This window comes from Manacus vitellinus, unplaced genomic scaffold (assembly GCF_001715985.3).
Source record: "Manacus vitellinus isolate BGI_N305 unplaced genomic scaffold, ASM171598v3 scaffold_46_pilon, whole genome shotgun sequence".
NCBI lineage: Eukaryota > Metazoa > Chordata > Aves > Passeriformes > Pipridae > Manacus > Manacus vitellinus.
The window spans coordinates 1,731,051-1,744,605 of record NW_021940578.1 but is presented as its reverse complement, the minus strand read 5'-3'; the positions used below and the strand labels follow the sequence as shown (position 1 = coordinate 1,744,605).

The window sequence follows — 13,555 nt, the reverse complement described above, 5'->3', positions numbered from 1 at the left end:
TCTGTGAAACATCTGGTATAATGCTCCATCCAGGCTGTTCTTCCTTTATTGCTACGTTTCTTTCAGCTTCAGACTAATACAAAAGATCTATTTCTGTACATCTTAAACTTATTATGTTTTTACAGATCTAGTTAAGATTATCCTACCCTTATCTCCGTGGGTGCAGCTTTTACAAATACAAGCTTGTACGTGCATATATAGAAGAGACAGGAGAGGGATCTATAATTTTTTAATAAATTACAGTGCATACAGTATTGTTAAATTGAACAGGTTATTTAAATATCCTGGAAAAAAAAACAACACAAAACCACAGAGGTTTGATTTTATTTGCTTTTAAAGATATGTAGCTTGGGCTACTCATCGAATTCTTTATCTTCCTGGCTAATGAGGTGTCAACAAGTGAGTTAACTTCTGGTTGCTTCTATCTTATATAAGACAGACAAGTAAGGGAGGTGTTGGCTTAAAATAGTCTTGAAACATTATTCATTTTGTCTATTTTAACATGGGCTGGAAAAACACTAATATTCAAGCCAGCAAGAAAATCTACTAAGAATTACCATGGTGATTTCTGATGTTATGTAGGATATATGCTTTACTCCAGTTTATGTTAAAATATATTAATGCTTTGCCTTATTATTTTCACCCAAACTTAATGGCATTTGGCCCAAGGTCATTCCCACCGAACTGAGGTGAAACTAGCACTGATTGCCCCTTTTTCTCAACAATTGTCTTTAAGAACTGGTTGCCATAATGATTCTTCTCGGGGCATTTAGGAGGGAGAAAAGGAGTTTTTTTGGTCAGCCTGGTCCGAAACAGGCAAGTCCTTTGTGTCTGATGGCCGAGGCAGTACTTTGGATTAATGCTATCATGTTTCTTTCCCCTTCAACTAATTTTTAAAGGACAGTTCTCAGCAGCCTGCAGCACTGAAATAAAGCACTAGGACTTGGAAGCTCTGTCTGCACAACCGTGGTTCCCAGAGCGTTGCCTGGGAATCTCTTGCCATCTGCTGGAAACGTGCAGATGTACATCCTTGAAGGAATTCAGCCTCCAAGTTACTGCCAGAGCCAGGAGTGCCACGAAATAATGGAAACCAGCACGAGGGATGTTCCTCACTTTTAGTCAAAACCACAATTCCAGAACGAGCTAACTCAGGCTCCCAGCAGCTGAAATACCAGCAGCAGGTTCCTGATGATTAAGGTGATTCCTTAATAAACCACCTTCTCCACTGGCACAATAAATCTGTGCCATGGTTGGGTGCTGAGGTTGAATGTAGAATCATAGACTTATTTTCAAAACAGAACTCGAATATTTGAAAAAACCCTCCTTTTTTTAAGCTTTCTCTTTCTCAAACACATCAGTTTACTTCACAGTCTGCTCTTCAGAATAAAAGAGCTGATCTCAAGAGATAACAATAATAATAATTCTTAAATGAACTAAAATTTTAGATGCAGCAAATATGTAATTTAAACCTGGAATAAAATTAAATTACCTGTCAGCTCTTCAAATCTAGGTGTAGTAGGCAGCAACACTACAACTTTTCATTAAGGTGAGGATGGTTCAATAGAAAACAAAAGTGCAATGCCTCCCATCTGGAAAAAAAAAAAAAAAGGGAAACCAAAAAGCTTAGGAATACACTCAGGATTTCCAGCTTGTTGTGTTTTCAAACCAGTTACAACCCTGTTAGCTAATGCACAGAGCAAAGCCAACATCCTCTCCAAAAACCACCATCTGCCCAGAAGTGAGAAGCATCTATTAGGAAATTCAACTGTTTAAACAGTTTTGTAATATAAGAAAATACAAACCAACCCAAAATAAGACTTCTAAAATAACAGCATGAGTACTAAGAGAACAACTACGAAATATCCCTGCAAGATGTAAAAATATTATGGTTCAGATTTTCATCAAGCCCTGAAAATGCACCTAAGCTTTTCTCCTTGGTAAGTTGTGCTGGAAAAAAAACCCAGAAGAACCAGGAATAAACCCCACAAAACCTCAAATCACAGTTCTGAAGAACCTTTTATCTCCCAATCCAACAGCTCAAGGAGCTGGAGATCAAAGTGTAGCTTGACCTGAAAGAATTATGTTTATAGACATATCTTACATAATGTTCTCCATTTTAAGCAGAGAAATTTGGAACACATGAAGATTTAAGGGCCAACTTTGAAACCATATTGACAGTTCCCACTAAGATAAAATTAGCAGAGGCTACACAAATAATTCAGATTGAAGACTGATAAATGAAACCATTTGGTGCATTTCCCTGGTGTCAGAGAAAACATCTAGACTGATGGGAATTAATTTTCCCACTTTACTTCTACTTAAACTAATGTCAACTATTATTTATTTGTGTTTTGGAAGATTGCAGAAACAGCAAAAGGAGTTTCAGAGCTACAGTGCTGCAAACTCAACACGTACACACCCAAAAGCCCAGAGAGATACTGAGAAAGTGCTAAATGGGGCCTGAAAAGAACTTGAGACTAAGGACTGAATTTTTTCCCCTTTCAAAATACCAATTATGACAGCTCAACTCCAGGTAGCCAAAAAAAAATCTAATAGTTGTGACTCCTTCTTTTGGTTTATTTTTCAAATGTGGTGGGTTGTGTTGCCCAAAGGTGGATATGAACAGATCGAGAAAGGCCTCAAAGAAAACCTTTCTCTTGGATAGCTTGTTTGCCTGGAAAAGTTTTAAATTACACAAGGAAATCAGGGCAGGGTAAGCAGCATTTCCACTAGAGGACTCTCTGAGTTCACCATCCCAGCCTGCAGCAGAGGAACAGGCTCTGATCTCCTGCACACGGGAGATGTTCCTGCTTCAGTCACAGAGGATTCATGGTTTGGAAGCGAAAGATCAAAGGAGCATTAGGGAAAAACACCCAAGCCCAGCTTTACAAAGCGAAGGGCATTAACCACGCCACAGGCTGGCTCTTGTGAGACTGGGGGTACTCCAACAGCACCAGTACAACAACTCTGCTGTTTTTCTCTCTCCCTCTGCTCTGGCCACTCTAATACTGTTATTTTATTACCTCTTTATGATAACTTTGGCTGCGGTTTCCCTGTTCCCACCGCTGGCAGGTGCTGGATGGGCGCTCACAGGGCATCCCATTGCTGGGCTTCTGGGAAACCTCTGGGGAAGCAGCTCTGACAGCCGGGGGGGGCACACAGGGCCTGTCCCCTCACAGCTCTCACCTGTCCCCTCAGCACTGTCCCCCCATCTGTCACCTGTCCCCTCACACCTCTCACCTGTCCCCTCAGCACTGTCCCCCCATCTGTCACCTGTCCCCTCACACCTCTCACCTGTTCCCTCAGTGCTGTCCCCCTCACCTGTCACCTGTCCCCTCACATATGTCTCCCTCCCTCTGCCCCCTCATCTCTGTCCCCTCACACCTCTCCCTCCTTACTGTCCCCTCACACTTGACCCCCCTCACTGTCCCCTCAGCACTGTCCACTCACTTTGTCCCTCCTCACTGTCCCCTCAGCCCTGTCCCCCCTCACTGTCCCCTCAGCCCTGTCCCTCCTCTCTGTCCCCTCAGCCCAGTCTCCCCTCACTGTGTCCCCTCACTGTGTCCCCTCACTGTGTCTCCTCACTGTCTCCCCTCACTGTCTCCCCCTCACTGTCTCCCCTCCACTGTCTCCCCTCACTGTCTCCCCTCACTGTGTTCCCCTCAGCCCTGTCCCCTCAGCCGTGTCCCCTTCCCGGCCCCTCCCTGCCGCGCCGCGCTTCCCATGCGCCGCAGGTGTCCCCCCGCGAGCTCTGGTTGGCCGGACGCACCGGTTCCCCAGGTAACGGTTCCCGCGCGCGATTGGCGGCGGGGGGGGGGGGGACGCGGGCGGGGATTGGCTCCCATTGGCCGCCGCTCCCGCCCTCAGGCCGCCATGTTTGCCGCGGGGCGGGGCGGGCGACGGGGCGCTGAGGCGGGACCGCGGCTGGCGGTGGACGGGGGGCGCCGAGGGGCTCTGAGGGCAAACCTGAAGGTGAACCTGAGGGCTCCTGGGGCTCTGCCGCCGTTGCTCCCCGCCGGCGTCCGCGCAGCGAGGCAAAGTCCTCCGCGAAACTTCCTCGCGGGACTTTGAGCAACTTGAGGCCGCGGAAGGTGTCGCCGAGCGCCGCGCAGGGAGCGGCCCCTGCTTACCCTGGTGCGTGGGGCGGGACCCCCGCGGTCGGAGCAGGTAAGGGCACGGGCACAGCTCGCTCTGCCCGGAGAGGTGCCGGCGCCGCCTCGTCCCGAGGCGGCGGTGTCCCCTCCCGGTGTCGCAGGCCGGGGCTGAGGGGCCGTGTGTCCCCCTGAGCCCCCCGGGACAGGAGGGTCTGGAATTCTGGGGGGTCTCCCCTCCCCGGTACCTGTGGCCAGGCTCGCCCGGACAGCGGGGTCGGGGAGGTGTCTGGGAACACACAGAGGTGTGTGAGGCGGTACTTTGGAATAAACAGGATGTTTGTCACCTTCCGATCGTAAAGGTGAGTTAAAGTTGCCCCGTGGAGTTCCCCTCCTGCTTCTCTTGGGTGAATTTGTAACCGACGTCAATTGACTTCAGTGTTCTATGTATATAAAAACTATTTCTAGTTACTCTGTTCTGTGGAAGAAAAGAGCCAGACGCTGTGTTGATGAATAAGTAAAGATTTCCTGGGAGTATTTTCAGCCGAGAGGGAGCTGTTGGATGGTTGTTTTTTTTTTAAACAAACATCCTCAAACGCTCGGGATATTTCTGTAAAACTAAATTGCACAGGGTATTTTTAACCAATCTCGTTTAATTTCTGTGCAGGTCAGTGGTCTTATACATTTTTCTTTTTGATTTCTTGCTGCTCCATGTAAAGCTATTTGTGTTTCTAAAATTTGACACAACTCATTTGTTTAGCAGAGTGTGTGTATATTCATCAAGATTCTGTTTGTTTTTTCATATGCAGCTGGATTGGGAGTCATCTGGAGCAGAAGCTCATATTTCACATGTGAAGCTCTTCACTTCAGAATTAGTTATCTGTCTTGAATGAACTTATTTCTACATATTTATAGTTTGGTTTAGACTGCTAAATACAGACCATGCCTAGCAGAATGGGCTCAAAAATTGATTTGAACAAAGACTTCATCAAAGTAAAAACACACTACAGTGGGTAAGTCAGCATGTCCTTTCCTCTGTGTTGTGCCCTGTCTATTTTTGAAGCATATTGAGCAGGAGTTCGTGGTCTGACCTAGTGATAGAGTAACCAGGGCATTGGTGGATTTGTAATTAATGTCAGATCAGGCAGGTAAACTTCTGGGCTATTAAAATACCTTTCAGAGTCCTGCAGCATGCTGATCAGGAAGGAAAGTTAATTTATTCTTCTCTCAGAAGGGGGGGAAATGTGCATAACTGGCATACAGTTAGTCTGGATGATGGATTATTGATTCCCATGGTCACAGGCAGGTCTAGCTCCATCTCCTGCATCCAGATGCAGTTATTACATTTTATCTGTAATAAAAATGTCACAGCCCTTCATGACTTCACTCAGTTGTCAGTAGAGTCAGGAAGGTTTTATTACTGCAACATGAAATCTGGATTTTCAGGTACGTTTAATCTAATTCATTTGCTGCCACTGTGAGTACCTTGTAAAATAAGGTTGCTTTGGTCCCTGTCTTCCTTCAAGGCCTAAGTTGAAATCATTTGAGGAGTTAAATGTTTGGCCTGAGTAGATCCTTAACTTGAAGTATTTAGACTGAACTTGCTGGCATTTGGTAAATGACTTGAGTGATCTTTTGTGATGTTTTACTGCTGTATGAGTAAATGTTGCTACTACTGTGGTTGTTCTTAAACTTATCTGCCAGGTCAATGCCAAGTAGTTTGAGGTTCTGAGTTGAGAATTCCAGAGCAATTGTATTAATTTGGTAATGCCAGTTTTCTCATAAATTACTGTGAAAATATATCTGCTTTTACTTTATCTGACTTCAACTTCCAGCTGTGCCACTGACTTCCAGTTATTTCCTTATGCTTAGTCATTTGATTTTTTTATGTCTTTGTTTTGCTACCTGTAAATTGAAAGTGTTGTAGAATCTGTGAATTTGCAGCTCGTTTATCTACAGATTAAACTTTCATATGAACATTTGCTTAGTAAAAACACTGATAAGGTTTTAGTGGTGGGAATCCACGTCAAAGTTTGGTCTTAAAATGTAGAAATTTGCTACTTGAAGGAGAATTTACCAGAAGTCCATGCAGTAGGAGAGCTGCCTTAGCTCTGTAAGGGAAGGCACTATAAACACCAAGAGAAGTGGGTGTAAATAATTTGGAATAGTTTGCTGGCAAGTAGTGTTGATGTAAAGTCATTCAGTCATTTCCATTAGCTGAGAAGTCTGTAGTGTGTCAGTTTACAAATGAGTTCCTCCCTGAATTTTGGTTCTGTCCTATTGATCCAATTCTCTGAGTTCAGACTGACTGGTTTTGGCATTCTAACCTGTGTCACTGTCATCTCTGCCTCGCCATTCCAGTACTGCACTCAGCTTTTGAACTAATTTGACTGCAGGAACTCATTGATGCTGGACAGCTTCAGGATTAGGGACAAGCTCCCTCAGGTAGCTGCTAAAATTAACATAACAGTGCAAACACCATCTTGAAATCCCAGTCAAAGAGCACGAGGAAGCTGTAAAACACGCGAGTGTCGAGTGGATCTCTGGAGCCTGAGTATCTCAGGTATTCGTGTCTCTGGGTGTGACAGAGTTCCTGACATAGCACAGTAGAAATAACTGCCTGAGCAGATTGCAGAAGGAAGGCAACTTGTGCAATTCTTACTTTGTTATTACAGTTACTTGGTTTACACCTGGTTGTTTGGAATCACTTCAGTAGATGCAGCTTTGTTTGCTGCATGTTACCTTGGCTCCGAGGGGGGACACACATGCTCTGTCAGTGGGGATGATGATTCTCTTGCTGGGACTGCTCTTACAGAACTCACTGGTCCTTAGCTCTTCATATAACTGTGTAGTGTCCAGTTCCAAATATCTTTTCCAAAAAGTCCTGTGGGGTTCTTTAGTGTTAAACAGTGAGTGATTTCCACTTATCTGAGCCCTGCCTGATGTGCCTGTAGAGACATTAAGAAGGAACATGGACATCATGAATATGGTCATTAATTTACCTGTAGAATGGCATCTGTCACAATAATGTTAACAATTCAAGGCTGATTAGTATTTGCCAGCCTTGGTTGGAGGTTGTAGTGTGTGTGGCAGTGTTGTCTCACTCTGTATTTTCAGGTTTAAAGTGTGATTGTCCAGCTTCCACAGACCTACAACTGCTTGATGGCAGGAGTAGCTTGTGGTGGCACTGCATTAAATAATGAGCTGCATTTTTAGTGACCTTGTCTCGGGGCAAGGCATTGCACCAGCCCTCAAACACTGCTGTGAGAACCAGTTTGGTCTCTTACTTTCCTAAATGCATAAAACATGACTTCTTTGACAGGGAAATGCTCTTAAACTGAGCCTCACCTGACAGCTCTCAGTACTGTAGATAATATGGGGTTACAGGTGTGCAGGTGGTGTATGTATTGCTTCTGCTGTTGCTGTTATGAAGAATTAAGTTGCTGTTCTTTGAGAGCTTTACAAAGTGTAGATTAAAGTTACACTTGAAAAGGTAGCAGTGCTTTTAATCTGAATTTGGAACAGTGCAGTTCTTTAAAGTGATTGTCTTAGAGCTTTGCTTGTAATTTTTCTCAGCAAAAGCAAAATGGAAAGTTATTAATGCATATAATTTAAAATGTAAGTTGTGGAATTTAAGTTTCTTAGTTCAGTGTAGTACTATTCCACTGCTGGCTGAAAGACATAAATAGGCAGAATATGTCATATAACATTTTTGCTAAAATGACTTGTCACACAGTATGGAAATAGGAAAGTTATCTCAGTCATACTGGGCAACTTCTGCTGATTTGCTGTGTTAGACTAAGAGCTGAAAGAATTACACATGCCAGTAGCCATTAACTACAGAACACTCTCCTAATTATCCCCTGGAAGGTTTTGAAGGCAGCAAAATGACTTAAGTTCATCTCCTGTTTCTTCTCGCACTTGTTTATTAGTTGGTTTCCTATAGTCATTTGAAAAGTATTTTAAAAATAGAAGAAGTCTAGTTTGTATCATGAGATTTTGTTCTGCATAATCTCTTTTCTTTTTTTAACCTTTGGCCTGCTTTGACAGCCCTGTGTGGGCTTTCATTGTATCAGGAGTTACTGTCCCAAATGCCTGAGAGACTGAGGGTTTCCATCAGCCCAGCTCAGCACTGGGCCCACCTTCTCTGAGCACTGTAAAAGTAGAGCACAAGATGCAGAATTTGAGTAAGATTTTATCTGAATTGTCTTGTAATTACATCTTGTGAGAATTCACCTAATCAAAGCTTCCTCTCCAGCAATATAGTGGATGTGAGGAAAAGCCCACTGTTTAAAAGGATTTTACAATAATGGAGATTTTACTTATCTCCTGATGGAAGAATTACCTGGATTAAAAAAATTAATTTTTATGAAAGCTTCTGTTTTTTCCTAACAACACTTCAAAGGCCAATAATTATAATAAGGGAACTTTGCTCACCCAGGTAAACGTGCATTAAAAACAGGTGATTAACACAATTATTTCCTCTGTACTAAAGTATTTTTTTTGAAGTTAAGCACTGAGAGATGTAATCCTGGTGACATAGTGGGAGCATTTTATGTGAGGAAAGCTCGTTCTCTAAGTGTGATTCTGCAGCTTAGTGTCCACAGATGGAACTGCTGGGCTGTGCAGGCCAATGCAGGTGTTTTCTGGTGAAACCTGATGTGTTCATCTCCTGCAGGGACATCCTGATAACAAACCTGGATGCCTCAATGAGCTACGATGAGCTCTGTGATGAAGTGCACGAGATGTGCAACCTGCAGCAGGAACAGCCAATCACCCTCAAGTGGATTGATGATGAAGGTATGGGGCTGAAATACTGCTTGGGCATTCTTGGGGTTGTTCATTGTGGGACAGAGAAGGGGCACTGAGGAAACTTGTACAGACAGATACCATATTGTGGAGCTGGTGGTTGTTTCTAAATATCTAAGTACAGAACCCTGTCTTACAAAGCAGGGAGAAATGAGCCTCAAGACATCAGGTTTGATCACAGTAGCACTTGAATTCACTTCTGGAGAAGTGAAGGCTTTATATATAACCCATCTGCACCTTGTCAATGCCATGGTCTGCCCAACTCCTAGAACTGAATACAGAAAGATGAAAAAATACTAAATTGGTTTGGCTGACGTCTGTAACTTTGTGTTTTGGTTTCTCTGATAGTAGCCTGTACTGCTCTCTTAGCTGTGCAGTGTTTGAGTGAATTGAATTTTAAAGTAATGTCTGGGGAAGGAGGTAGCCTATAGTCAAAGAAGAGTCAGTCCTTTTTAAGATATCAAGGAGTAATATCAATTATTTTTAAATTTACTCTTTATCTTCTGATTACCAAGAAAGACAGAGGCAACTCTGCTAACCTGTTTTCTAACCCTCATTTTCGTGGTGGTGTAATAAAAAGTAACCTGATCAGAAGGGCATGGAGGATAATTACCTTGCCTGTGCTCAGCTGTTAGAACTGCATCCCTGTTAATAAAGGGAGATTGTTGCAGGGAAGAAGAAAACCTCAGGAGTTTTGTGTTGGAGGATTTTAAGACATGAGTCCTGCTATCTGTTGCATTGGCTTCTTGAGGCTTCCTTAAATTAAAACAACAAATCTCCTCAGTTGCAGCTCTAATAACTGTTTTCCTCCAGCTTTGGTTAAACCCATACCTGTACAACCCTTCTAATTCCTGGCTCTGAGCTGGGGAGTTGCAGCCAATCTGCTGGTTTGGCTGGCCCCAGTCCTCCCGGGTTTGGGGAGTTATCCTGTGTCTGCAGACAAGTGTTTCCCCTTCTTGCCACATGGAATTGAAGTTCATTTGTCTGATTGCACAAACAGATGTTCCCTTTGAACCAACTAAAAGCAAACAATTGCCGATGGCTTAATGAATAAAGAAAACCTACCAAGAGCTGAGGAAAACAGACTTTCTGTGGGGCTTTTGTAGTGTTTCTTTGTTTTTGACAAGATGCAAAATGTTTAAGCTATGAATAGCTCACTCATAGTAAAATCCCATAAACATATAACTAATGTGGATTGTTGATTTGCAGTACAAATAATTCCAGTGTCTTTCATGTTGCATTATTGCAGTATTTATAGATCAGCAGCAGCAGTGGCCTTCAAAGAGGGGCAGATGGGCCCTGGATGCATCATTTCATAACTGATTTATAAAATAATTTTTTAAAAATAAGAGATCAAACATAAAATGTGGCTGGGCACTGGTGTCATCACTTGGCCTGTGTGTCCCAGGGCCAGGTGTCCCCCAGGGTGTGCTCAGGAGGTGGCTGTTCCCAGGGGTCAGGGTGACACCCTTGCTGTTTGCTGGCTCCCTGTCCATTGGGACAGTCTGTACTTTACATGTGTCTGCTTAAGGGGATTTGGGGATTAATTACTGAGTTTGAGCAAAAATAACCCTCACAAGGTAATGCTGATAACATGACCACAAGCAGACAGGACAACAAGGGGATCTTTAAGTCTGGCTATTCCCTTTTATGTTGTGTTATCCTGTTGCAAACCAATGTAGTCTAGTTCTGTCTACTCAGTGTTGATAAAGTTGGGAGGAATAATTCTGTTACTCTATTTTGGCTTTGATCAAAGTGCCAGCTTGGTAACAAGTCATTCAAAGAAAGGCAATCCTTGAGGCTGGTGCATTTTTTGAACTTCTCCACTGAATTCCTGCATGTTAAAGCTGCCTGGGCCTTTCCTGTCCCTGTAGGTGACCCCTGTACCATCTCGTCTCAGATGGAGCTGGAGGAAGCCTTCCGTTTGTACTGCCAGAACAGGGACGAGGGGCTCATCATCCATGGCAAGTATTGCACAGCTCAGGGACCTCTCTGGGATAATCCCAACAGCTGCTCCAGTGGGAGCTGCAGCTGGAGCAGCTCCTCTGCCTGGCCAGTAACAGTCTGGGTGGAGCTGGTGCCCTGCAGTTTGTTGTAAGAAGAAAGTGGAGCCCAAAGCTGAACTACAGCAGGCTTTGAGGGGGCTTTGAGTTTTTGCTGCACAGATTTGTTAATGCTTTACTCCAGTGTAAGATCCTGCCAGTCTGGAACCAAGTTCTGATTACATCATTTCTCAGGCAGAATTATTTAAAGGCTTCCAGAAACTGTCTCTATGTAAATATACTCAAAAATCAAAGGACTACTGAGAATCTTTTACCTTAAAAATCTAATGTTTTTGTTTTAGTTTTCCCAAGTATTCCAGAGAAGCCCGGCATGCCTTGTCCAGGAGAAGATAGTGAGTACTAAAATGTTATCAAATTTTAGCTAAATATTTTGCAGTCATGTGAAAAAAAAATATATTAAAAGATTTTCATAATCTAGCATTACAGTCGTGTATCTGTTCTGTTTTCTTAAAAGCATGTAAAATCTTTAATATTTTGTCAAGAGAAATTACATAAATCAATGTTGTAGCAGTGTTTCAGTGTTTCTGAGGATTAATACTGGTTTCCAGTAGTTGATATATTGGGAGAAGGAGAATTTTAGCAGGATTTTAGATGCATATTTGAACATGGGCATTTACTTTTGTGGTTCTTTTGGGATTTTAACTTGCAGGGAAAAGAAGGGATGTACTAAAGAGGGAGATACAGCCATTTCAATAAAAAGGTTATTAATCTCTGTAAAAATAATCCTGTAAAAGGTAGATAAAGCTCCAGAGGAAGGACACATAATTGATAAGGTTTACCTGTATTTTAGTAGCCTGAGCTGCACAGGGATAAAAGGATTAAATGGCTGTAGAGTCACTTTTCATTATGGGGGGATGGCATCAGGACATTAGTTCATATCTTGGTAAATGTTAAGGAAAGGAATGGGAATAATTGGGTGCCAGAGGTACCAGCTGATGCTCTCAGCAGAGCATGAGGAAAAGCTGACTGAAGGACTTGAAGGACCTTTGCTCTTCTCTTTGGAAAATAGAAGAAGGGATAAAACTAATTGGTGATAAAAGCAAGGAATGCATACTAGAGAAGAGTACTTGATTGACCAGGATTTAACTGACAGACTGGCTAAAAATGAGTGCTGCACTGGTAATAGTTATGAATATTTTTAATTAGAGAATTAATACTCATAATTGCTCCGTTGAGGGCTTTCATGAAGATGGAGTGAGGTGAAATAAATACCAAAATATTACAGTTCAAATATGATTTTTCACATCTGAACTACAGTAGGTGAAAGGTTAAATGTAAAAACTAGACAAGTTTTCGTGTTCACCAGGTTATTAAAGTTGTCTTTTAGAAAAAAAGAAGAGTAAATGTGCAACACTGTCTGCTGTCCTTGTTCAGCCAATTAGGGAAAAATAAAGACTTTTCTACGCTGATTAGAAGAGTTAAAGAAATTATCCCTGAGACACCTAATTTAATGAACTCATTAAAGGTGTAGATATTCCAGTAGAAAGGCTTTTTGGGTTAATTTGCTGGAAGTTTCAGTTCTCTCAAGCCACGAGCTGAGCTCCAGCAGCCACAGCTGAGTGTGGCCCAGCTGACCTGGTTATTCTGTCTGTAGGGTATTTCTCTGCATTTCACTTGGGCTGGATGGAAATGGGATTGATATTGGTCATATAAAGGACTGGTTATTTTGTCAGGAGTAAAATACTGTCCTTTGTTCAGAAAATATTCATCCTGTTTCGAATTCTTACTTTGTGTCTTTATCACTGTAATTATGTTCATAGGAAATACTTTTAAAAGTGAGAATATTATGTTTGCACTTTTCTGGAGCATCATGTTTGCACTATAAAGGAGCTTGTGAGTTTGCCTCAGGTTTTTTCCAGAGACAAATAAACAGTGAAGCAGTTGCTCTATCCAAAATGGACCTCTACTTAAATTAGCAGTGTCTGAGCGTGGACTGTTGGTTTGTTACAGAGCTACAGTCAGTTTGAAATGGAGTTTTTAAATAAAACTATTCAGTTGTGAAATAATTTCATTTGCAATCCATTGCTCAGGAGTGACTCTTTCCAGTAGTATGTGATCTTCTGAATGGCAAATCTTTTGTAGTGGATTTCCATAGAATTGAAGGGTTTTCTTTCCAGCTCCTTCAGAACAACAGTGCTTTGGAAGAGTGCAGAAATACATGCTGAGTGGTTTGCATTTACGTTGAAATTTAATGATACAGCTGCCAGCTATCCTCACCTTTGTTAAACTGATATGGGTTGGAGATTGTACCAACCAGCAAAGCTTGAAATAAAATCATGTAATCCATTAATGGAATAAACCATGGGACTAATACTTCAATTCTATTTGCATGACTTAAGAAAAGTTATTTTTGTGCTTGAAGAACCTTTTTTCTTATATTGATGTGGTGCTGTCTGGGAGACAGAATTTGCTCAGTCTCCGGCATCTGTGCTTGAATTGTCTCGGGGTTCCTTTGGTCCTGAATTTTTGCACTTTTCTGTTGGCACCAGCCCCAGATCCCACTGCAAAGGCACAGCTGCTGGTGTCCAACCAGCACACTTCCCTTCAGCTCCACTGTGCCCAGGGGCTGGGCTGGCAGTGCTGCTGTGCCCA

General features: G+C 42.6%; 1 protein-coding gene across 1 annotated transcript in view; it reads left to right on the top strand.

The window, feature by feature from the left end:
• Positions 1 to 4,013: 4,013 nt before the first annotated feature.
• The window catches only part of PRKCZ (protein kinase C zeta), a 33,364-nt gene continuing 23,822 nt past the window's right edge, over positions 4,014 to 13,555 (top strand). The window contains exons 1-5 of the mRNA XM_018079496.2: positions 4,014 to 4,167; positions 4,901 to 5,104; positions 8,770 to 8,891; positions 10,775 to 10,864; positions 11,245 to 11,295. Coding sequence (XP_017934985.1) covers positions 5,034 to 5,104; positions 8,770 to 8,891; positions 10,775 to 10,864; positions 11,245 to 11,295 — 334 coding nt within the window. The 5' untranslated portion in view covers positions 4,014 to 4,167; positions 4,901 to 5,033. The remainder of the gene's footprint in view (positions 4,168 to 4,900; positions 5,105 to 8,769; positions 8,892 to 10,774; positions 10,865 to 11,244; positions 11,296 to 13,555) is intronic.